This window comes from Daktulosphaira vitifoliae, unplaced genomic scaffold (assembly GCF_025091365.1).
Source record: "Daktulosphaira vitifoliae isolate Bord-2020 unplaced genomic scaffold, ASM2509136v1 Scaffold_4, whole genome shotgun sequence".
NCBI lineage: Eukaryota > Metazoa > Arthropoda > Insecta > Hemiptera > Phylloxeridae > Daktulosphaira > Daktulosphaira vitifoliae.
In genome coordinates, this window is record NW_026099575.1 from 15,047,751 (window position 1) to 15,073,342 (window position 25,592).

General features: G+C 26.1%; 4 protein-coding genes across 5 annotated transcripts; 2 read left to right on the forward strand and 2 right to left on the reverse strand.

Moving 5' to 3' along the window:
* Positions 1–8,922: 8,922 nt before the first annotated feature.
* Positions 8,923–10,186, reverse strand: LOC126906429 (tRNA (guanine-N(7)-)-methyltransferase non-catalytic subunit wuho). The gene has a single exon (XM_050687049.1). It carries the CDS (start codon positions 10,042–10,044, stop codon positions 8,968–8,970), a length of 1,077 nt encoding a protein of 358 aa, XP_050543006.1. The 5' UTR covers positions 10,045–10,186; the 3' UTR covers positions 8,923–8,967.
* Positions 10,187–10,581: 395 nt separating this feature from the next.
* LOC126906430 (cyclin-dependent kinase 2-interacting protein-like) lies at positions 10,582–11,964 on the forward strand. Of its 2 annotated transcripts, none has more exons than XM_050687051.1 (6): positions 10,582–10,707; positions 10,863–11,031; positions 11,095–11,269; positions 11,329–11,398; positions 11,490–11,601; positions 11,667–11,964. In XM_050687051.1, exons 2-6 carry the CDS (start codon positions 10,968–10,970, stop codon positions 11,861–11,863), a joined length of 618 nt encoding a protein of 205 aa, XP_050543008.1. In that variant the 5' UTR covers positions 10,582–10,707; positions 10,863–10,967; the 3' UTR covers positions 11,864–11,964. The 2 variants fall into 2 exon arrangements, with proteins under 2 accessions (XP_050543008.1, XP_050543007.1); XM_050687050.1 differs by having other exon boundaries at positions 10,620–10,732.
* On the reverse strand, positions 11,667–18,859 carry LOC126906428 (calcium uptake protein 1 homolog, mitochondrial). Its single transcript, XM_050687048.1, has 11 exons — positions 18,679–18,859; positions 18,276–18,501; positions 17,705–17,852; positions 17,430–17,642; positions 16,005–16,119; positions 15,157–15,317; positions 14,939–15,055; positions 14,760–14,884; positions 13,731–13,858; positions 12,221–12,310; positions 11,667–12,129 (listed from the first exon to the last, which is right to left on the reverse strand). The coding sequence occupies exons 2-11, from the start codon at positions 18,497–18,499 to the stop codon at positions 11,975–11,977; spliced, it is 1,476 nt and encodes a 491-aa protein (XP_050543005.1). The 5' UTR covers positions 18,500–18,501; positions 18,679–18,859; the 3' UTR covers positions 11,667–11,974.
* Positions 18,860–19,012: 153 nt separating this feature from the next.
* On the forward strand, positions 19,013–25,121 carry LOC126906427 (calcium-binding mitochondrial carrier protein Aralar1). The gene is made up of 16 exons (XM_050687047.1): positions 19,013–19,207; positions 19,803–19,862; positions 19,923–20,065; positions 20,124–20,239; positions 21,062–21,201; positions 21,268–21,414; positions 21,481–21,622; positions 21,692–21,788; positions 21,847–21,940; positions 21,998–22,073; positions 23,284–23,402; positions 23,578–23,748; positions 23,805–23,945; positions 24,010–24,307; positions 24,383–24,473; positions 24,800–25,121. Exons 1-16 carry the CDS (start codon positions 19,145–19,147, stop codon positions 24,963–24,965), a joined length of 2,064 nt encoding a protein of 687 aa, XP_050543004.1. The 5' UTR covers positions 19,013–19,144; the 3' UTR covers positions 24,966–25,121.
* Positions 25,122–25,592: the final 471 nt, after the last annotated feature.

Sequence of the window (25,592 nt, forward strand, 5' to 3'; positions counted from 1 at the left end):
ATTTGTGATCTTTTGACGTATTATTGAAAGAAATCGGTCCAGTGAGAGCTGAGAAAAAGTGGCAACAGACATAAAAAAAAAAAAAAATAAACACATCATAGTAAAATTAATACCTTCACAGCTTCGCATCGAAGCTAAAAATTGTATCAAAAGTTATAATTGTTGTCAGTTAGGTCTGAAATATTCTGTAAATATGTATTGTGACTTTTTAAAAATTATACATTATATGACGATATATACTACATTTTAGTGTAAATTTATTATTTAGGTTAATTTATTTAATCTAGGCGAAATTGTTGTTGATTTCTTAGTAAGCTAAAGACCAAAGTTTGAAATAAAAGGAGTAGCTACATTAAAATAAATGATATTAATAAGCAATGATTTTACTTCCTGGAGCAAATTACAATGCGCTTCTGCATAAATGTAATTATACGGCTACTTGCAACTGAAATCGTTCCCAAGTCGTTTTTCACCGGCACCCCGCGGCACATTGTCGGCGCTCAATTAATCGGCCCATTAACTAAGTCGCTCTTGGCATCGACCCACCACGGATCCGTTTATTTTAACTTAAACTATGTAAAATTACAATGAAATTTATTTGAAAAATGAATAAAAAAAAATAGTGAAGAAAAATCGAAAGGGGTGGACGAGAAAAAGCAAGTCGTACTGCATTTTTGTCATTGCTGCGCGTTAATCGTCTGTGCGACACGCAAGTGAATGTTTTTTTAATTTTTAATGATATTCTTTGTGTACGTTAATGTACTTTGTTAGATAAACTAGTAACATTAAGTATCGAAATTTTTTAATATTACTCCAAAATAAATGAAATATATTTTATTATAAATACGTGCTATAATATGAAGAATTGAATAGTTTAAAAATAAATGTATGTACACTAGTTGTTATCGATCGATGTATTTATTTAGGTTATTTTATTCAATTTTTGAACACCAATCGAAACAATTTCAATAAATAAAATTGTGTTAGATTTATTCTCGAAAATTTCGTAATAATATTTTTAAAGTAAAAATCAATTTGTGAGCTACTTTATCATATTTTTTTTATAATATACTATTTTTTTCATTGAAAAATCATAAATAATATCGTACCAGTTACTTAAATAGGGAAATATGCAAAATGGGTTGTATTAGAGCCATTAAATTCAGGAGATCTTTCAGAACACCAATTTTTATTTTTAAAATTTCAACCAAATTAGAAATGGGACTTAAATATTTTTTGTATTGGGACCGAATTTTCATACTTAGGTCACTGTACCAACTTACAGCTTTTTTCTTAGTTTTCTAGCATTTTGTTTTTTCTTTAATTATTTACATTATTTCCATATAGAAATTGCAGAATCCAGTGAAAAAACGTTTTTTAAATTTTTTTTTGTAAAAGATCTTTTCTTTGTTTTTCGTGCATACGAGGATATTTAAAGTGCGAGGTCAAGTGAATCGGAGGCTTTGCTCTTCCGTCGGACGCACTTCTATAAATCTGCAATCATGTCTATGTTTGTATAGAAACGTCTCTATTGTACACAGCATATATTCGCTTACTGATATTTTTTAATACAATAAATAAAACTATTTTTAAAAATCGTTGTGTGGAGTTTAAGTAGACTGTAAGGTATAATTCAGCCGAATCGAGCGAGATCTGTTCACGTGCAGTACTTGTCGCGCACAACCCGCTCAGTCGATTTCACACGACATAAATTATGACACAGCCAATGATGTATTGTATCCGGAAACCGGATGACGTGTACTCGTAAATTAACAGTCAAAAACTCGAGTGTGTGTACACAGAGACACATACTCGCGTCCGTTCAGATCCACGAGAAGAGAATTTCGTCATCAGATATTTTAGAAAAACATTCCGGCCAATTTTAGCTTCCTATTGTTGTACGATTGTTTTGTAAGCGATTAATTTATTAATTCGCTTTATTGAAGTCTGATTTTTTTGTTTCTTATAACTTGCAATGTTAAAAGATGGGTTATCAGTTTTAAAGTAGTCCTTAAACTGTTAAATATTGTAATATATTTTGAGATAATGTACTTAAAACGGGACAATGACCTCTTTGTTTTTATTTTTGTATATAATTAGTATCAGCGCTTTTATATAAGTAATATTTTTGGACATTTAGTACAAATAATATTATTAATTGCTGTAATAGTGAATGAAAACTACTCTTGTAAGTACAAAGGAATATAGCTATATATTATAAATAGCGATTATATTTAAAAATAAATAAATTAAAATAGTTTAAAAATGATTTGAGCTCTATATTAAGCAAAAAGTATATGTAGAGTTGATGGACCAAAAAAAAAAAGATAATAAGTAACAAAAAATATGTGTTAAGTTAATTTACAAATTACATTTATATTTATTAAAAGGATAGCATTTTCTACAGCCTTAAGCAAGGTTATTGAAAAAAGGTGAACGAATGTTTTTTAATTAAATAAATATATAAAGGCGGTTATGAAGTAAAACTTTTTCAAATTCTCTGAAGAAAAATCTGAAAACTGTTATAAATTTCCAAGTGATGTAATTAAGAGCCATCTTGAAGGCGCCTTTGAAACTGTGGATTGTGTACATCAATTTCCTTTTCCCGTTCTTCGTATACATTTTTAAGTATGTACTATATACCCGACTGATTATGTTTGCTGTACATTCTGTCTGCGATTCAGTCTCTCGCTATTTTACAACTTTGCAATGCACTACTACTACTCTTCTTGCATGAAAGATTTCACGAGTTAGCGGCGTTGGTCTTAATTATAAAATTCTTGCTTTTCACAGCGTTACTATAGCCTGGAACTGTCCAAAAACATTTAATTGAGTGCTGAAAAATTTTACCGTTTAACTATTTACACCTCTTTAAAAGTTAAAACAGCAATATGAAATGTTTGTTTGAATTTTTTTTTTTTTTTGGAGGAAAAAACCACAAAAAACATGAACAGATTTTCCATGGCCATAGTCATCTCGATCTATGTAGGCGTGACCACGCATTGTATTAGTATTATACACCCACAACACAATGCGGGGAGTTGCCTCGTATAGTGTTTTATTTAATTTTTACATCGTTACACTTGATATTCGATTACATGCATGTAAACTGGTGTGCGGTGTTAAGACAAACAGGGGAAAAAACAGCTGCACGGATTCGATCGCTACACTTGACCCTAAAGTACAAACGATTAATAAAATCATCGAACGCATCGTTTGTCAAACGGACCAAGTAGGTCCCTTTGTCGAAGTCACGATTGAAATTAAAACTCAACGACACGCTATTCTTTATTTCAATGGAGATATAGCCAATAGTTTTTTTTATTTCGTTATTATTTTTTTAATAATGAAATTTTCAGGACTGACGTGGTGACAATGACGGGACCGATAAAAATTATACTATGCTGTTTAGTCACTTGTTTTTTTTTATAAGCTCAATGCAAATCAGTTAAATAAAATCCACTACGGCAATTACTTACTCTGTTATTATCTTTCTTTTACGGTAGTAAAGCGTCGCCAAGCTGTCTTATGATTAAATTCATGACACAAATCACATTATAAATTATTATTACAATATGCAGACAGTATGATTACATGAATCAACTGTAAAATACAAGTACGAATAATAATTCACGTTAATTTAATTTGTTATTCGATAGCAAAATTTTTTATTAATACTTTTAATATGGACTACCTAGTAACACATGTCGAAAACACATGCTTGTAAATATATTCGTGTAAAAAAGATTGTGTGAGCAAACCATACAACTGAATTAGATTTATTATTCAATTTTTGAATTATGTATACGAAGAAATCATTTTTTCATGGTGATATATTTTTGGAGATGAGAACCCGAAATTAATAAATATATACAAGCAAATATAATTAAAAATAAACAAAAACTAACTAAATATTACAAACACCTTCCTATTTTCAAATAATAAACATATTTGAAATTGTTTACATCTTTTATATAAAAAAATATTTACAACACTACCAATGTTGTAGCAAATTTTCTTTTTGTTTTAATATAATGTCAAGAAAAGAGTTTTATTGTAATTTATCTTTATAACACTTTTTTAACTGACGCCTAATTTTCGACGAAAATATTTTACAAACAAATTTCATTTGTCAAGCCGTAAAATTAAACACAAACAGTTTTTTATATAAATGTACATTTTCTTAGTTAAATTTTTCACCAGTCAAATTTTATTCATAATCCAGAAAAAAAATTTCTCTGTAAAATATGTATGTGCAACATATAGTAAATCAACTAAATATAAAAATAAATTTTAGGCATAGTTAATAGTTTGAATCAGTGTTATGTTTGGGCCTTCGACGTGTAACTTCCAGTTCGCTAAAAACATAACATACAGGTTTTTATTAAAGAAAAAAAAAATTGAGAGCCTCCGGTGATTGTCCAGGTATTAAGATAGGCCAGGCCGATACTAGTTTGAACTATAAATGCCATAAATATTGACAAAAATGAATCTCATAGATTTTAATTCCAAAATATCATAACTGTTATTAAAAGAAAGGCTTTTGTTTTATAGATTTATAAATTTAGTTGGCACATAAATATTGTTAATGTAGGAATAAGAATTTAATAATTACTAAGCCAGTTTAATTGTTTGTGAACCCAGTGATAGCAATTTGTTATATATTTAGCTATTCTAATAGTTTCTATTATTTGTAATTTTATTAAAATCGAAATGTGATAAGTTGTACGACCTCATAATAGAATAACAAAACATCAATGATAATTCTGCACAGTGAATACAAATGCATATTATTACATTAGGCACACACGATGAGCATAAAAGTGGTTTACCCTAAGGGACTATGGTGGACAAGATTCGATTCAATAAAATCGGAACATAACGTATGGATCATTCGAGTCCCATAGAATGCGATGTATCTGCAACAAGAGAAAAGTATGGAGTGCCATGGACGGATGCTAGAAATTGGATCGCCCTTTCTGAAGAATTTTTATTACAACTTAAACACGCCAACGAGTAAAGGGCGGTGTTACTAGGGGTTGTGGACCGGCGCGTAATCTATTAACTTCAATATTGGTCCGGTGAAGTGGTGAAGTAGTGTTACAAGTTGTGGGGACTTGGGGATCCTTTACTTATACGTACAGATCAAAAGGGTCATTTGGACCCTCTATTTCTGCAATAAAAAAATGTTAGCTCTCTACATACTTGACAGCGTGTATATTTAATATTGCCGTACTCTTCTTTCAAGCATTTCAGGAACCCTTTTGAAACTCCCTTCACCTGTTTTTTGTTATAATATTAACGCGATATCTATTGAATGTCATCAGACTGTAACATAAGTAGTATGCGATTTCTTTGGTATTATTTTGAATTATATAACATTAAAATTCATTAATCAGTCAAAAACTCAATAAATTAGTTGATATTCTTAGAAAACATTTAAATTACTAGTGGATTAACAATTAAGATCTTTACCAAGGCTTGGATCTTTCAGCGCTAAAAAACATAAAAATAAGCAACAATAATTATTGTTAATTATTGATTATAATCAGTGAAATACATGTTCATATAAGACTATAGTCTTATAATATTAATATTTATTATTATTCTGTGTTTTTTATCCTAGTATACTAGGGTAAATTTTTGAGGGGCTAATTTTACTTGTCCTTTCATAATAGAGTGTTTAACAAATTTTTATACTACCAAAAATATTAATAATGATTAAGGACTAATACTCTATTTTTCGATTTTAATTTTGCTAGTAAAAATTATATAAAGAAATATATGTACATTTATAATATGAATTTAATTATTGTATACATACAGAGAGATCGATTTATTCTAAGTATATGTATGATGGCACTTGTACCAGGGTAAAAAGCGTAGGAGTAGTATCAGAAGGTTTTCGGGTAAGAGTAAGAGTGCAACAAGGTTCTGCTTTAAGCCCTTATTTTCTATAGTGATGGATGAAATTACTAGAGAAATACAAGGAGAGGTGCCGTGGTGCATGTTGTTTGCTGACGATATAGTAGTGTTAATAGGAGAAAATAGGGAGGAAATTAATCAAAGGTTAGAGGTATGGAGATCAGCTCTTGAAGAAAAGGGTTTAAGAATAAGTAGAAGTAAAACAGAGTATATAGAATACGAGTTTGACAAAGGAGAACACGAGGTAGGTGAAATGAGGAGTTGAGTTGACAATAAGCGAGGACGTGATTGGAGAGGTGGAGGGTTTTAAATATTTAGGGTCAGTTGTGCAAAAGAGTGGTGGTATTGACGAAGATGTAAGACACAGAATTAAGTGCGGGTGGTTGAAGTGGAGAGAAGCGTTTGGCGTCTTATGCGATAAAAGAATTCCAATGAGGCTGAAAGGTAAATTCTACAAGACTGTAATAAGGCCATCTATGATGTATAGTTCAGTGTTGAACGGTTGATAAGAAAGTAGAGCAGAGAATGAGTGTAGCAGAGATGAGATTGCTTAGACGGATGAGTGGAGTAACTAGAAAAGATAGAATAAGGAACGTGCATATAAGAGGGAGTATAGGTGTAGCGTCAATCGTGGATAAGATGAGAGAAAATAAACTTGGTTGGTCATGTTATGAGGAGAGAAGAATCGGAAGCTGTAAGAACATTTATAGAAATAAACGTTGAAGGAAGAAGAGGTAGACGAAGACCAAAAAAGAGATGGAGGAATGCTATTGAATGCGATTTGAGGACAGCTGACGTGAGCGTAAATGATGGGGAGATCGTGTCAAGTGGAAGTGTAGGATAAAGGTGGCTGACCCGAAGTAGTTGGGATTAAGGTGAGGAAAAAGAAGATCGGTTTATTCTAAGTCACTTGATTACTATCATAATAAATAAAATATTGTAAAAAATATTTTTGGTTTTTCTTTGGGTTATATATATTTCTTAATTTATTAGTTATTATTTACTTTTTAGGACCATTCCTTATAACGTATAAGGGTGTTAAAATTATTTTTAATTGGTATTAAACATTTATTTAACTTATAAAATAGAAATTTATCTAATTAAAAAAATAACTAGTCGATAACAACTTTTGTTATCGAAACTTAATAGTTTAGATATTATTTTCATTTTTATACGTAAACGGGATGATGAGTAAGGCTGGGATACGACTAGTAGGAATCGTCAACGATATATTTTTGAGTATCGATATCATACCGATTTTTAGCAATATTAAAATGCAATATCCAAAAAAAATTGTTCTCAATATTGTGACATATCGATATCAAAAAAAAAGTTATATTCAAAAATTAAATTTGATATTTAAATGTTTTCATTTATATTTTTATTTTCAAGAATACTGTTAAGTTACCACTGTTGTTATAAAAATTAGATTATGGTATACCAACCAAATTTGCCATTTGCACGTAGAAGATAAGTCAACGGGACAAATCTTTTTTTAAATTATAGTGCGTAACATAAGTATTAATTTAACATATGATTAATGAACGCAGTGTTACCGGAACATTTTCAAAAGTTAAATTGAAGAGTAAACTTTTTGAGAAAAAGTAGCTACTTTGAACCTGCTTGTGTGGGTAGGTTAAGGGGCAGGTTTTCAAAAAAATGTATAAAATAAAAATACCTAAAATTTTTATATACATTTTTTTTTATTCGTTCATTTTTGAAAGTTATGGCAGTTTTGAGTAAAAAAGTGTCAAACTTCATCAATTTTAAAAATTGTAATTTTTGGATTTCCCTTATTTACACGGAACGAGGGAAAATCTTTCAATTTTTAAGTGCAATGTAATCTACTAGATACAATTTATGATCTTATGACGTATGGTTAAAAGAAATCGGTCTTCGCATGGAAGCTAAAAAATATTATAAGTGCTATTTTTATTTTTATATTGCTTAATCACAACTGAAAACAATTTATCTTCTTTTTTAAATCAATTTTTCATCTTTTTAAAAATAAAATTTTAACTTTCATAGAATAAAATAAAATAGAAATATATCTTGTTTATTACAATCATCTGTATATCATCAAATTCTGAAAATCTATCTCTAAATATCTTCATTCCTTACTTTGTTCGTGTTTTTTTAAAAATATGAATAACAATAAAAACCTAATCTATTAATTAAATTTTGTTTCAATAAATATCATCTTTCGTCTCATCATAATTCTATGTATTATAATATATTTTGATACAAATAATGTCAACAAGATTATCACTAACTGTTTTTGAACTAATATTTAATAATATATATTTTATAACAAAGTGACCAAAATTCAAATAAAAAAAAAAACAAATTTTTACGATTATTGAGATATTGTGGAAAAAATGAAAGGAGTCGGCGATATAGAATCGAAATATCGACATCGTTGACAAAATCTAATGATTAGTGATTTCTATTTTTTATAAGCTAATTAAATATGTATGTTCAATTTAAAAAAGTAAAATTGACACCCTTATAAGGTTTTAGGAATAAATGATAAAAGTAATTAATTTAGCTAATAAATCAATCATTCTGTATGCAACATTGTTTTTATATTATTGGATATATCTAATAGTATATTATTATATAATCCATTCTATTTATAGATAAATTATATGATAAAAATAGAACGTCACTTAACAATACCCACTTTCTTAATTTTTTTTAATTAAAAAGTAAAAATAATTGTTTATCTCAAAATATAAAATTTATGCTTACAACTATATATATTATTTATTTATTATGATATTATGATAGTATTTTATAGCTTATGAAAATAAAAACAAAACAATATTGCATAAAAATACCTTGAAAAAAAATAAGAATTTTTTTTATAAAAATTGCTTTCTTGTCTAATATGTAAAAATATAATAAAAATTTAATTTTTAATTAAGTATTGAAGCACCTTTCTGTTCAAACCATATATGTTTAAAGGAAATAAAAACTAAATTATTTGGTATTAGTTGGTAATATTATTAATAATATAAACACATCATTTTAAAATACATTCTAATTTTGTTTTATCCTTTTTGTTATAGGTTTATCTTGAATATCATTATTTAAAAATTCTTCAGTTCTTTTTAGTTTATCTATCATTTTTTTATGTAGGAAAATCATTAAATCTGTTTTTTCTAATTGTGTAAAAGATTTAATTAAATCTTCTAATGTCTTTTTTGTATTCTTCATTGGAGTATAATCAGAATTTTCAATAATACAACTATTTGGTTCAATAGAAAATAAATGTATTGAATTTACTGTAATAATCCAAATTTGATTACTATAAGATGCCATGTTTAAAACAATACTGTCAAATTGTAACCGTCGAATATTTTTAAGAGATATTGAATTTTCATTTATTTCTTTATTCACTATTTGGATTTCATTTGAGTCATAAAATTGTACAGCAACCATGTCACCAAAAGAAATTATACTTCGAATAGGTTTTTGAACATCTAAGTTGTCAACTAATTCACCATTTTTTATATTCCATAGTTTCAATGAGCTATCACCTGAACTTGAAAGAATAAAATAGGTGAATAAACATAATCCACTAACAAACGCTGTATGTCCCATCATATAGTATATTATGTTCTTTCCATTTGGATAATGTGAAACTCGTACTTTTTCATCACTATCACATGTGATTATATATTTTTCGTCATTGCTAATACAAATATCTAAAACCATTGAAGAATGCCCAAGTATTCGAACAGGATGATTTTCAAAAGCATAAACATCTCCTTTTTTATCACCAACAACTATAGTATGTGTTTTAGGAGTAAATATTATTTTTGTGGCATGTTTTAATAATGTTTTGTTTTCTACGAGGGACCAATCATCAGCATTCCAAATGCTTAATAATTTTCCCTTATTAGGATTATATGCAAACAATTTTTCATTACTTGAAAATGTAGCACAAGCTTTTTGTAAGTCATAATTATTTAATGGCATTTGATTGTACGCTTCACCCAAATGGTCAGTCAAGTTTTTTACTTCCTTATTGATGAACGAACACACATAACATTTGTCTTCATTAATTGATGACAAAACAATAGAGTTTTTACTCACAACGACACAAGAAGTCATAATTAATTTTTTTTATTTCTTCAGTTAATTGAAGTAACAGTAAGTAAAAATGTTAAAATATAAAGTATAAAAATGAATTAAAAGTGGTAATACATAATAGTACATTTAAAATTTAAAAAAAAAAAAACACATTGAAATTTGATTATATATTAAGAATTAAAGAGATAATGTATTATCACTTTTCATAACTCACGTGCTCGGCTATAGAAGGTAAGGTCGTCGAATTCAACACTTCACACACTATTTCAATATATTCGCTAACTGAGTCAAAAACATTTCAGATGTTTGTTAAACATTGTTTTTAGGGAAATTAGAGGGTACACAGCAAAAACATATAAACACATGTATTTATATGTTTATGCTATAAAGTTATATTGTTTATATTTGTATGTATATGAATAACCTCAAATTCTCCTAAAAGCAGTTCTTTTGCGGACAATACGTGAATGCTTTCAACTCAATTAACGGAGATATTGTGCGGAGTGTCGAATTCGGTGACTTATCTTCTGGGGCCGTGGTTCATGTATATGTAAATAGATAAAAAATGATTTATTTTATTCAATCCACAATATAGATAAGATTTTATCTATTTTGAGTTTACATTATCATTAAGTCGTGGCGTAATAAACTATTAATTCAGCAAATTAAATGCGCCTATAAAATGTTGGTTAACATGCATTATTTACAAGTATTTATTATCTTTTACTAAAATCTATTCATTTTATAAATTTTTAATCATATGCGCCTTTATAAGAAATTTTCAAGAAGTAATATATATAATTGTGATATGATTTTATTTTAAACTTTGTTTTTTTCAGAAACCTATTTATGAATTAAGTATAATAAATAATATTATTTAAAATAATTATGTAGTATTTTAAATAAATGTCGAAACTAATAAGATATATTAAAAATAAATTCTAATGACGGAGACTCCAAAAAATAAAGTTTTGAATCAGAATATTGGGAAGTCTTCACCAGCTCATGGTAGTATTTCTCAAGAAATGTAAATTGAAATTAGTGGATTGTAAAATCAATTTTAAATTATAGTAGTGGATGTATATGCTGGCCGTCCAGCACAAGGACATAGTGGGAATTTGACTGGTAATCGAAGAATTTTGAAAGATTCATCAGCTGAAATATTTAATTATATGCAGAACTGGAAACTTTATCAAGATAGAGGATGTGTTGTTATTTCAAATATTTTCAATTTGCGTTTAGAACTGTAAATAGTTATTAAATATAGTTATAATTTATCAAATACTTAAATAATATTTTTTTTAGAACTGGAGTACGGTTCCCCGATCGCTTAAGTGGTTTAGTCAATGAATTGAAAACATTATGTGATAAAATGGTATAAATTTATGTAACACAATTAATTATACATTTAATTAGTGTACCTTTTTTTAATACATATTATAAATTTTTTAATTTATAATTCTTAGGCAGAAGTTGTTAAAAATTTAAAAATTAAATTGAAAAACCTCATTGCAGTATCAGTTTTAGAAAAATCAAATGCTACCCCACTATTTATATCTTGGACAGCTGGACATTTTTGTATGTTCTTGGTCAATTTTTTTCTTTGCTAGCCAGTATTTATGTATTTTAAATTATACTCCTAGGTAAAGTAACTGAAGGTCTAGTTGAAGCTTACCAAAAAGAATTAAAACTTCATCAAAGTTTATTACTTAGAATAGCTGATTGTACAGATCCTAATGTATTATTGTTTTACCTTTCTTGTTGGACATATCAACCATACTTGGATCACAGTATTGAGAAACAATTGCATTGCATGATAAAAGAAACAAGACATGTGTAGTATAATTTGATTATTTTTATATTTTTTAACAGTGAGATAATATTTATGTTATAATATTTAAAATGTAATTAATAAATATAAAATGTTAACAATTAAATTAAGCTATAATACTTATAAATCAAAAATATTAGGAGCACTTTCTTTTGCACATTTACCTACAGATTCAATAAATTTAACAAAGCCAGTATCTTTTGGCTTTTCAAGACCTCTTAATAATCTATTTTTCATTACTGCAACAAATTCTCGATTACTTAATTGTCCATCAACTAAATTAAAGAATAAAATTATTTTATTTGATCTTAAAATAAATTATTAAACTTAATGCAATTTGTTTTTACATAAGGATTGTAAACTTACGATTTTCATCAAATATTGTAAATATTACATCAATAACATGATCATTTAACTCAACATGGGCTACTGTTTTTGCAACATGTTTTAAAGTTGCTAAAAATGAGAAATAAAATTAGAATAATGAATTTAATAATTTATTTTGGTAAATCAAAATAAATTACATACATTTTTATACTTTAATATTTTATTTGTTATAAATAATGAATATAATACTAGTATAATAGATTTAAATTTAATTATTTTTCTATTAAAAAAAATGGTTTTTTGAGTTTTTAAATACTGATAGTTTCTATACTCTATACAAATTAAGAATACATCAGTTTATGAAAACTTGTCAATGGCAGTGCATTTTTATATAAATCCATACTTATGAATTGACATACATCTGACAGCCAGTAGCCAATCAAAGCATATTATTTATTTGAGTTGGTGGAAATGAGAATTAAAATTCTGGTCAATTGAAAGTCTATGAGTGGTGTATTCCTAAATTGTATAGAATATAATATATATTTTAATATTTAAATATATATTAATGCAATTAATAAGTAGTTTTGGTATAATTTTTTGTTTATGCCACAAAATAAGCTTTTACTGGTATTACATACCCTTTAAATTATCATTTAAAGTGTAAAAAATACAATGAGGAATATCATAATAAATTCTTGTAGTATGTTGATTAAATGGAATATTATGAAATTTTCAGAAAATATTTAATGACTTTCTATGAATAGATGAAACTATACCCTGGGCCTAAAATAATGGGTCCTTTAGTTATTATTAAAAAAATGACATTCTTATTATAATTCTATGAATAAAAAATTAATTACTGATTGTAAAAATAATTCTATTATAGTGTCATACAGCATATCAATAGATAACGCCTCATGGTATTTTTTTATAATATATACCAAATTATACCTAAGCAGGATAGAGATGAAATTATTTATATTGCAAATACACTGTTATACTTATATTAGGTGACATAGTAAAAATATCTCTTACATATATTTCCCTATCTATTATAGCAATTAAAATACAATTTAGAAGTTCATTTCCTCCTTCCCCTAAAAACTATTTTAAAATAATATATAATTTTCAATATATTTAGAGGGACTAATTTTATTTTTGTGGAGATTTAACTTTTGATTTAACCTCTTATATTGCCTATGCTTCCTACTCAATCCTAAGTACGCTGAAAGGGTATATATCAAGGTATCCCTAGTCTAACAAAAATATTTAGTACCTATGCATAAACTCTACTTTCAACTATATTATATTTACTTAAATAAATAACAGGATATAAAAATGGCACCAGTACATTTTAATATATGCATATGATTCTTTTAATTGTATACATATTTAAAGAAATTTAAAAAACACATTAAAAAAAGAAAAATATGTGATAAAGGTTAAAAAAAAAAATTTTTTAACTGTCTTGGTTTGGTATAGACTTGCTCCTTTTAACTTACAAACCATGCAAATGATTTTTGTTTATTTATTTATCGTAACTAACCTTGATCAATTGATGCACCAGCAATATGGTAAAATGTAAGTGCTGTGTCAACATCATTAATGTTGTTTAAAAAGTGGAAAAATTTCAAATAATCATCTTGATGAATACCTTTTTTTTTATCTTTAAACCTAAAATTTCAAAAGAGTAATCTTATTTGATTTATAATTTTAAATAAAAATTAAGTTTCTTGACTTAGACACCAGTGTAAATAAATATTTCATTAGAGATTGCATTGAACTTTAAAATTAATTATTTTTAAAAATAAAGAATACATATTTTTATTAAAGTTAATTGTCAATGAAAAATTAATTACTTGATATTCATAAACATTAATCATTGTAATATATGTTATTACAATAAAAATGATGTAATTCTCCAAATTTCTAACCTTAAATTTGTATAAAATATTATTGATAAAGATGTCATTTAATGATTTGTAGTATAAATAAAAAATATATTACTTAAGAGGGTGACTACTCCAAAAGAAAACTACTTTTCTAGATTATTAATTTCATGACACCTTACATGAGATAATTGATGTATAGAAAAAGGTAATTCTAGTAGTTAAGATTTCTTACATATTTGTGTAAAAGTAGTTTTTATTAGGGTGAGAATTCATTTGAATTGAAATAATTTGTTAAACATAAATATTAAGATGAAAATAGGCAGCAAATTTTGATCTCACATTTTCTCGTTATATTGTAAAGTTTATTGGCATTTAGAACAAACTTTTTTTACACATGAAAATAATATCAATAACTATTACTAGATAGTAGCAAAACTAAGACTAATTGTATTAGCACCTATAATAAATAGAGGAATTTTACTACTTAGGTTATGGTGATTTAGAATCAAAATATTTAAGTTTTAAAATTACTTTTTCTGTAATTTTAAAATGAAAAAAAATTGTTGTTTTTGTTTTCCAGTTAAGCAATAAAATTGTCACTCATTCCATTTTGCTTAAAAACCATTGATATTATTTTCAATTAAAATAATGTTTATTTTATTTAATCAATGATATTAACATACACTTTTTTGACTCGTTTGATTAATCGAGATTTTTTTTTTGGTGGATACCCAGCATAAGCTAAAAGAAGATCTGTAAATTCTACTTCCGTAATAGTGCCATCGTCACTTGGTTCTTTCCGTAAAAACTAAAAAATAAATATTTAACAACAAAATAAGTTAAATATATTTCATTATATTACCTCTAAACCAAGTATTTCATTTTGTAATTGTTGTTGAAAATCCAAGAATTTTTCTATTGTAAGTTTTTCATTAAGATTTTCACCAAAAAAGTAAGTTGTTAATGCTGAATTAACTCCCTATTAAACAAAAGAATATTTATCTAATTAAAAATAATAATAAACAATTAAATTGAATTAAAAAAGACTCAATTTAAAAATTAGGAGATTTATATTTTTACTTTAAATGTATTGCCTGTATTGGCATGGTCTCTATGGCGAGTTCCTATACTTGTTTGGTTTCTAATAAGTGTAGCAACTTTTTGAAATTCTTCACAATCAACATCACCATCTCCATTCAAATCAAACATTCTGAATGCTATCTCAAAATGTCTTTTGGAGGCTAAAATACAAATAAACTGATACAATTTTAAATTCAATTAAGTGTTAATTAAAACTAATAATTAATTATTTTTATTTTATTATTTTATTAAAGTAAAATTAATATGTACTGTTAGGGGCTTGTTTAATAGTTGAGGATCTTGGTCAAAACCAAGAATCGGAAGCTACCCGACGTCTGCCCAAATATCGTCCCTATCTCCTTAAATGAGTTTTAATTGCCTTTAATTGTAGGTATATCCAAGTGAGACGGAGTTGGTTGGCTCTGATGACAATTGGCGATAGACGGGTCATTGAATAAAACAAGTTAAGTTATAAATAATATAAATAAGACGTAAGTAATAATATTGAAAACTATGTCTATAACGGGCACTCAAACACAACTGCCCTTTGTTAGTTCGACATCAGTAGCTCCGGGCTATAGACAAGTAGAATTGTCACATCAGCATCTCCCTCTATGCTAATTAATATGTATTACGAATTAAATAAATAGAAATAAAACGTGTGTAATATAAGTGGTAAGAACATAGTAATAAATGTTCTTACAGTACTCAGCTAAATATTAATGATAAAAGAAAACTAAATGAACATGTGATTTAATATTTTCATAAACTGATATTTCTTTAGATATTATGTTGTACTAAGAAAATAGTATTACTTACTTAATAATATAAATAAACAGTAAACTTACTTGATAAAACAGTAAGAAGAAATATATAATCTGAAAAAGTTATAAGTCCTGAACTTCCTAACTTGTAAAAAATACTATCTTCACTTAATGCTAATTCTAATTTCATATGATTACTCTGAAAAAAAAAATTATGTTACAACTAAAAACAATCTAGAAAACTTAATGTTATAAGTATGTTATTTAGTTTGAATGTGATGATGAGACTCCTTTTCAATAGTATGCTACAATACAAAGATTAGGGCATGATAAATTTGTTTTTGAAATCCAATGCATTGATATTCACAAAAATTAAAGTTAGTTCTTTTTAGATGAAAATATTTATAGTAAAAATGGTAGCACAGTGCCGTTGCGGTACAATATTAATAGTAATTATATAAGTTTCTGATCAATCTAAAAAATACAATTTTTTATTCCTCATAAAACTTTCTATTTAATGATTTAAATTCTAAACTTGCAAGTTGAGCTAAAATAATGTTTAAAAGTTCAATATTTTTAAATTATAAACTTTCATAAGAATCAATTTTAAAGGATCAAAAAAATAATTTAAAAATGACATTTTGATTTGAAATTTGCAAGGATTATTTTGAACATATTAAGAATTAATAATAACTTGATAACACTTTTTTTTAATAAAATTTTTTCATGTGTAAATATTTGTTTTCTAATTAATAATAATCTTAAAAATGAGAAAATAGATAAAATCTAATTTCTGATTTGAAATCAAATTGAAAAATTTGGTTTATTAAAGTATATATTAGGCTATGATCATTAAAAAATATTTCATTTTAGTGATATGATTTTACTGCGTAAAACAAATTTTTTTGAAGAGACATTTTTTACAAAAGCATAATTTTAAGATATCTGTCTAAAATTCTAAAATTAAAGGATTTCTTTTTTATATATGGTGATTATAAGTTCAACATGATTAAAATTGTGTTCTTTTGGCGTATTGGTCATTACAATTGATTAAGTGAGAGCTGAAAAAAATCGTTGGGACAAATTTTTTTTTTCAATTTATAGCACATAACATTACAAAATGTCTTCCACTAGGTACAATTTATGATCGTTTGACGTATCGTTGAAAGAAATCAGTCTAATGAGAGCTAAGAAAAAGTGGCAACAGAAACAAAAAAAAAAACACATATTAAAATTAATACCTTTTCAACTTCCATGCTAAAACAATGGTAAGATTAAATATAATGATAGCTATAGATATAATGGTGTGGAGATACCTAATAAATTAATTTTAATCAAAGCTATTATGGAATACTGTATTAATATTATTAAATTTTCTTATTTCACGGAGAATGATTGAAGTTTCTATAGTAATGAAAAATGTAACTGATTTATTTAATTCTATTAGTCTCAAATAGTGCATTGTACCTAAACACATACTTATAACTTAAAGTAATAATAAAATACAACTTTTGGGTCATATTTCTTGTATTGATCAAGTCCAAGTCCATCTGGCTGCTTGATTCCTGGTGTCATTGATCTTAAAAAATCATCAGGAGTCATAAATACTTCATGAGTTTCTTGTCCATTAGGATGTATATGAGTCACTTGAAGAGTGGCAAAATACCTAAATACTTTGTCAGGAGTTGAAAAATGACGTATTCTGTTTTCATATTCTATTATCTATGTTAAATAAAAAATAATAATAATATTAAAATATCCAAACTAACATCAGTTTTATTTACTTTTCTATCACGAAAACCTATTTTTTCTTTAGAATTTTTCTTTTTTTTATCAACTGATTCATCTAAAATATCTTCATCATCCAGTTGGTTTTCAGATGATTCAACATTACTGTCAGCATCCACAGGTGGAAAAATAACTTCATAAATTCTAAAAAATTTTAGCTATTTGAAATTGTTATATATTAATATTTATTAAGAGTTTAATAATTGCATATTTGAACTAACATTTAACTTGAGTTTTTTAGAGTATTTTAAATGTTCAATATCTAATAAAATTTAAATATTTATAGTTAGTATTAATATCACATCATATAATAGAAAGTGAAAAGTTCATTATTGTTGGAAAAATTACTTATATATAATTATATATATATTAATATATACATAGAAAAACACAATTTAATGGAAGATTTATATTTTGCTATGCATTGAAGCTATTAATTTATTCATATAGGAATTATTGTAATATTATCCATGAAAAAAATTAAATAAGCTATTTAGACAAAAAATATAAATAAAATAGAAAATGTTGGCACATTTTAATAGTACAAATATTTTGTTAATTACTTACTTTTCCCAGTTTATAAAATGATAGGTACCAAAACAAATGAAAAATAATAGATAATATCTTTTGAATGGATGGTCTGGAGGTTCATTTCTATGAGCAAAATTTTTATAAGTGCGATACTTGTTGCATCCTGCTACTGCTAGCATGTTTTGTGTTTCTGTTTTTGCCAAGCATTGTTTTAATTTTAACCCAGAAGTAAATAAAGGCCGTAATTTAATGAAAAGCATAACTAAAGAAACAAAAAACATACTAATTCAATATAATGTAATCAGACAAAAATGATGTTACTTCTAATAGTTTATAATTATTTAATTCAACAATTTTTATGATATTTAATGTAAGATTATTAAGTATGAAATGAATCACTCCAAGAAAAGATTTTTTTTAATATGCTTTTTGCTTGTACCTTGAATATATAGTTTATTTTCACACAAGAGTATATTATTTCTAATAAGAATGTAAGCAGAATAATAAACTGAAAAAGTATAATAAAGGGTACATATTATAAGGTTTAAATAATATATTAAATATTACTTAAATAAGTTAATACAACAATTAATTATTTTAAAAATAAAAACATAAACCTTACACGTTATCGATATTAAAACTTTAAATTTTATCATAGTATGAATTAAAATTTTGAATCAGCTGTTGCTGATCTGCTTAATACGCATGTCAAGGTGGATTCATTAGTCTGCCTTGACGCATGTCTATTGTTATCAATTGCTTTTTTCTTATCTTTAACATACGGCAATTATTATTAATTTCAGGACACATTGCTATTAGGTGTAATTTAAATAATTGTTTTACCATTAGTGCCGGTCTTGTACTTAAAAAATACGTAATCTTAGTACTCTAATTTTTATGTAAGAATGGTTAACGGGGTTTTTGATTTTACATGGAAATTTTGGCCGAAAACAGCATACTGTCAAGAGGTAAAATTTCATATAACACTAATTGATCAACTTAATTTCATTAAAAATATATTTTTGATAGAATTAATTCGATAATTTTGATTATAATAAAACCTATTTGTAATAATCTGTCTTAGGTCCTTTTTAAACATGTTATATAAGAAAGTGAATTAAAATATATTTTAGTTTATTTAGTTTTGTAATGATGTAATTTTAGAAGAAAATCAAAATTTTCTTCAATAACTCATATATTATAAGATGGGTTTTAAAAAATATAATAATTTGTTATTAAATCATATAAATTATAATATTTTCTTAAATACTAAAAATCACTAATATTAAAAATGTAATTATAAGTTTTTAAATTACTGCATTTATTGTGTAAAATTTAACTTTTAACAAAATAATATTTCCAATTCCTTATCTGAAATTATATGTGCTTAATATGGATAAAATGTATTATTTATTATTTCTTAATTCTTTGTGGTTTCATTGAATTTTTCATTTTTACTTCTATAATTAAAAAAAATTATAATGACTTATCTTTCTTATAAGAAAAATAAGCAAAGTTTTTTATTTTGTACAATACTAATCTATTTATACTAATTTAACATAGGCTCACAATGGTCTTCCAAAACGTGCTACAACAGAGCAACTACTGGATATATTTAATAAAGTAAGTTAGTATTAGTTTAATAAAAGTATTTTCTGGTTATACTTATCATTTTCATTTCAGTATGCCACAGTAGAAAAACAAGAAGAAAAATTTATTAATGCTGTTGATTTCATTAAAAATTATATTGGTATATTGAATGAACCGTCCAGTGATATTGATTCATTAAAATTATTAAGTGGGATTGTAGACACTACTAAAGATGGGTTAGTTCTAATTATACAATAAACATATTAAACAACTTGTAGTCATGAATTTTTTCAGGCTCATATCATTTGCAGAATTCCAAGCATTTGAAAGTTTATTATCTGAGCCAGATGCATTGTATAAAGTAGCATTTCAGTTATTTGACATAAATGGCAATGGAGTTATCTCATATGGTATATACTTTGAAACAAATCTACTTTACCGGTTATCATTTTTTTAACATATGTTTTTTCATAAGTGTTTGAATAAATTAGCAGAAACAATTGATTTAAAAGTCATAGCATTTGAAGAATATGCACACCAAAAATAGTTTAAAATCATTTTGTTTTACTAAATAAAAAAAAAACTACTTCAAAAAAATTAGTTATTTTATGAAGATTATTTCGTAAAGAATATGTTTTTGAAAAATTTCAAACAGCAAAATTTAGGTTCCACCATAGATTGACCGTAGTGATGAGGAAAAACATAATGTAGATGAAGAGTTAGAAGACAAGTTTTAATTTTAGTTGTAATATAGGTGGGCAAGAACTGCCCATGCACTCAGACCTATTGGTCTATTGTATTTACCTTCCACTGAATTATATTAATTTGGTTTCTTCACATAAGTGTTTCTACCAAAGTGTTGTTGCCATTGTTGAATACCTATAACTATATTTAGGATGTTCTACTAGGCAGCATCTATATATATTCAAAGAGTCCTATTTCTCTAGTGGAATTAAGTATCTCTTTTGATTTTTGGTTTTTGATATCTTCTTTTTCAGATTTTCCCAAATATTTAGTTCTTAATGAGACCAGGGTGTCACATTCACACATAAATTTAAAATCCTGTAACTTTTAAATCCACTTACTTCCACTCAAAAATTATAATATATTCTTAATCTATATAAATAACTAATTAAAAAAAAAGGGTGCCCGTTAAAGTAGATTTATACATATAGTTTTTTAAAATTTAATTTAAAATAATATATTTATATATATATATATTTTGTCTCAAGATGAATTTGTGGCAGTTGTTAAAAAAACTGAACTTTATTTGAAAATGCCTTTTAATTTGGATAGTCAATTTATGAAACTCTATTTTGGAGAAAAGAAAAATCGTTTAATTAATTATTCAGAATTTGCTCAATTTTTACATGTAAATCATTATTTTCATTTTAAAATGTAATTAAATAGAAAATAACTAAATGTTGTGGTTGATCAGGATTTTCATGAAGAATGTGGTACAGAAATTTTTCGTATTTATGATAAAGGAGGTACAGGATATATTTCAGCTAATGATTTTCAAGATATCATGATATTATCAAAAAGTCATTTATTAACTAACAGTGTTCAAAATAATTTATTAGCAGTAAGAAGATATTTTACTTAACCATTTCTATTTGCTTACTATTTTTTTTTAATGTATTCATAATAGGCTGCTGGAGGGGGTCAAGGAGCTCACCGTGTAAGTTTTCCTTACTTTATGGCCTTTGTTTCACTTTTAAACAATATGGAGCTTGTAAAAAGAATTTATCTAAATGCTAGCAATGAAAGTCGTACTAGAGAAGTAACAAAAGGTATTATTAATTTAATGTATTTATATTTTCTTTGTTGAATCTTCTGTAAAAATACTTAAAATATTGTAGATGAATTTTTATATTCTGCTCAAGTAATGTCTCAAATAACTCCTTTAGAGGTTGACATATTATTTACTCTATGTCATTTATTATATCAAAGATCTGGGTAAGAATTAAAATTATTTTTTTTAGGTTTCTATGTATATATATATATTTTTTTCTAGAAAAATAATTTATAATGATTTGAAATCTATTACACCAGAACCATATTATAAAGAAATACACAATCGAAGAATAGCCGAAATTCATACTGTATCAGTAAGTAAATGTTTAGTTTTTCTTGAATAAAAATTGAAAAAAATTTATTTTCAATAGAGCCCATCTGATAGAGGAGTTTTCATTCAAGTACTTGAAAATGTCTATCGATTTACATTGGGATCAATATCAGGAGGTAATTTTACTAACTAGTTCTATAGCAAGATGCTGGCATTTTAGGTACACTTTGAATGTATTTATGTATCCAGTTTAAATATGGACACACAAACATATATGTGTGAGTAATGCCAGTTGCTCCACATCGCTCTAAATCTTTTCGTTCATACTCGTATCTTATTTCTTTGTATACTTGATGAGCTACTCCATAAAGTTCACCTATCATTAAATTTTGTTTAATTTATAATTTTTTAGCTATTGTGATCATTTTAATTTTACCTTCACATATAAGAGGACCTCCAGAATCTCCATCACATAGTCCCTTGCCTTTATCTTGTTGTAAACATATTATTTTTGATCTTTCCCAAGCAGTAAGTCCTGGACATGCTTGAGCTGATATAGAAGAATATACCTTTAGTTTATGCAATATTGTATTTTTACGACCTGGAGGTCTATCAATTTCTCCCCATCCAATAGCTGTACAGGCCATATAACCAATTTCAGGGAATCCTTTGTCTGATAAGTGTATAATGCCAACAGCATTTGTTATAATAAATGCTTTCACTTTTACTAAAGCTATATCATCATTGGCCACTTGTTTAACCTAAAAAATAAAAACTAAATTGTATTTGTTAATAAATTTAACATTTATTCATAAAGGTATTAAATTATTGAAGGTACTCTATAATTTGGATGGATGTGTACTTCTACTCCTTGTCTTATTTGAGCATTTTCATTTAGTTGAGCGTAGTTTACTAATCCAGCTATTATTTTAATGTCATTTGAATTCAAACCAACTATATAGTTCTTACCAAAACAATGAGCTGCTGTCAATACCCATTCTTCAGCTATAATTGCTCCAGAGCATGACAGTGATTTATGGTAAATTACTACCAAAAATGGGAATTCAAAAGTTTTAGCTACCTCTCCACCAGCTAAATTTATTTGCTTATTTATTTGATTTATTGCTGGCATAATGAAAAATAATAAAGTTAATATTAGTACTAATACTAATGATATTGGACTGATGATGGGTTTTTTAATTATCATCATTGTCTTTGTAACAAAACATTGAGATTTCAATTTTGAAAAATAGAAAAACCAAAATATCAAATGAAATTAAACATTTTTTTGCCTATAAAATTTTATTTTTATACATTAATCATAACCATAACAACACAATTTTTTTGGTATCATTAAAAATACTTTAAATCTGCATTATTTTATAGCTATTGGGGCAACAGCAGTATATCCAATTGACTTGGTTAAGACAAGAATGCAAAATCAAAGAGCTGGATCTTTTATTGGAGAACTCATGTATAGAAACAGTTTTGACTGTTTCAAAAAAGTCAGAATTAGTATAATTTTTCTTGTTATTATTTAATTAAAGGTCTAATAGATTGAAAAAAGTCAAAATTAAAATATAAAAATATCTTTAAACTTATAGACTAATTAAGATTACAAAAATCATTATTTTGCCACATTACTGTAGTTCATCTGGAAAATAGCTAATTATATTTTAGGTTATAAGACACGAGGGAGTTTTTGGCCTGTATAGAGGATTATTACCTCAGTTAATTGGTGTAGCCCCTGAAAAAGCTATAAAATTAACAGTTAATGATTTAGTGAAAGATAAGTTCCGTAAAGAAAATGGTGATCTTACTGTATCGGCAGAAGTTTTAGCTGGAGCTTGTGTATGTTCAATTTGACTTGAAAAAAAAAAATAAATAATTTTGATATTTATCTTTAGGGTGGATTTTCACAAGTAGTGTTCACAAATCCTTTAGAAATTGTGAAAATTAGATTACAAGTTGCTGGTGAAATAGCATCAACCAAGAAACTTAGTGCCCTTAATGTTATAAAAGAGTTGGGATTTTTTGGATTGTATAAGGTATTTAATAAATCTTCTTTAAAATGCATTATATATTTGATCATAAAATGTAATTGGATTTTAGGGAGCCAAAGCATGTTTTCTCCGAGATGTGCCTTTCAGTGCTATCTATTTTCCAGCTTACAATCATGTTAAACAATCTTTTGCTGATGAAAATGGATATAATCATCCACTTTCCTTATTAGCAGCTGGTTGTATAGCAGGTGTTCCAGCTGCTTCTTTGGTAACACCAGCTGATGTAATAAAAACTCGTCTACAAGTTGTAGCTAGAGAAGGCCAAACTACTTACAATGGATTGGTCGATTGTGCACTGAAAATTTACAAAGAAGAAGGTCCTCGTGCATTTTGGAAAGGAACTGCTGGTTAGATATTTTTCTAATTGTTTTTAAATTTTTATCAAAAAAATATATTTTATTGTTTTCATTTATTAATTATAGCTCGTGTTTGTCGGTCATCACCTCAATTTGGTGTTACACTTTTATCATATGAAATTTTACAAAGGTTATTCTATGTTGACTTTGGTGGCTCGTAAGTATTTTTTCCATTGCTAGCATTAAATACTCTTATTTGGGTTGTTGAATAGTAACTTAAATATAATTAGATTAAACCATGTTTAATTTTGAAAATTATAAATTATAAATCTGGTAGTTATGTTATAAAAAGCATTTATTTTTACTTTGTAATAATTGTTCAATTTTTAGAATGGCTAGTAATAGTTTGAGTTTTATTAATTGTATTGGTTTTGAAACTATTTTATTTGAATAATTTAGGCTGCTATCCAAAATAATACTATACAAAAATATGCCATATACAAAATAATAATTTGAAAATTTTTCATTTTTTTTTAAATATAGTCGTCCGTCAGGATCTAAACAACTAGTCACAATGCACAGTGCTGCAGATGGAACTGTACCTTCAAACCCAGATCATGTTGGAGGATATCATGCAGTTTTACCAATATTGGAAGGAATAGAGTCTAAATTTGGTCTTGTATTTCCAAAAAATAAACCTGTAAATTAAAATATAGTTCATGCAATGAAGTGGCCAATACACTTACATTCTGAAAATATATGATTGTTATTTTGTGATATTAATGTTTTATTTTTATCTGCGTTGTTTTAATTGGTTTTATTATAATATAAATTGCATTCATTTGAAATTTACCATACATACATATATATATATATATATATATAAATTATCATCTATCTCTTTGTGTCCTTATGAAAAAGTCATTATAAATTTTGTTATGTACAGGTAAAAATTGTTCATGTTATCACACAATAAAGATATTTTTTTAAATCAGTTTAAAAAAATTGTTATTTTTTTTTTAATTTTATGATAAACACTTCCTATATACAGCAAGAGAAATTAAATATTATTAATTTATTTATATTTCTTAAACTACTTATTCTTGAGTAATTTAAATAGAAAATTTGGTTTCATCTGATTATAAAAGTTTACTAATAGATCATTTTTGATGCGAGACATTATAATTCAGATTCAAATAAAAACAAACCAATCATACATATATAATATTAAAAAAGTCTTTTTTTGAACATTATTTTCAGAAAGATGAATTGAGAACTATAAATTAAGAATTACTAAAAAGACTTGAGAACAATTTTTGTTATGAATGATGAATTG

Bases quoted from the DNA above. Each gene is read 5' to 3' on its own strand.
- LOC126906428 (XM_050687048.1), bottom strand. From the start codon at position 18,499: ATGCTTTTCATTAAATTACGGCCTTTATTTACTTCTGGGTTAAAATTA. The intron at 16,120-17,429 runs GTTGTATTTTAT...TTTTTTTTTCAG, and splicing joins ACAAGAAATATGACCCAAAA to AGTAATCATATGAAATTAGA. The intron at 15,056-15,156 runs GTAAAAATATAA...TTTGTTTAATAG, and splicing joins ATACAGGCAATACATTTAAA to GGAGTTAATTCAGCATTAAC.
- LOC126906430 (XM_050687051.1), top strand. From the start codon at position 10,968: ATGACGGAGACTCCAAAAAATAAAGTTTTGAATCAGAATATTGGGAAG. The intron at 11,399-11,489 runs GTATAAATTTAT...TATAATTCTTAG, and splicing joins AAACATTATGTGATAAAATG to GCAGAAGTTGTTAAAAATTT. The intron at 11,602-11,666 runs GTATGTTCTTGG...TTATACTCCTAG, and splicing joins TTGGACAGCTGGACATTTTT to GTAAAGTAACTGAAGGTCTA.
- LOC126906427 (XM_050687047.1), top strand. From the start codon at position 19,145: ATGGTTAACGGGGTTTTTGATTTTACATGGAAATTTTGGCCGAAAACA. The intron at 21,789-21,846 runs GTAAGAATTAAA...ATTTTTTTCTAG, and splicing joins TTATTATATCAAAGATCTGG to AAAAATAATTTATAATGATT. The intron at 24,308-24,382 runs GTTAGATATTTT...TATTAATTATAG, and splicing joins ATTTTGGAAAGGAACTGCTG to CTCGTGTTTGTCGGTCATCA.
- LOC126906429 (XM_050687049.1), bottom strand. From the start codon at position 10,044: ATGACTTCTTGTGTCGTTGTGAGTAAAAACTCTATTGTTTTGTCATCA.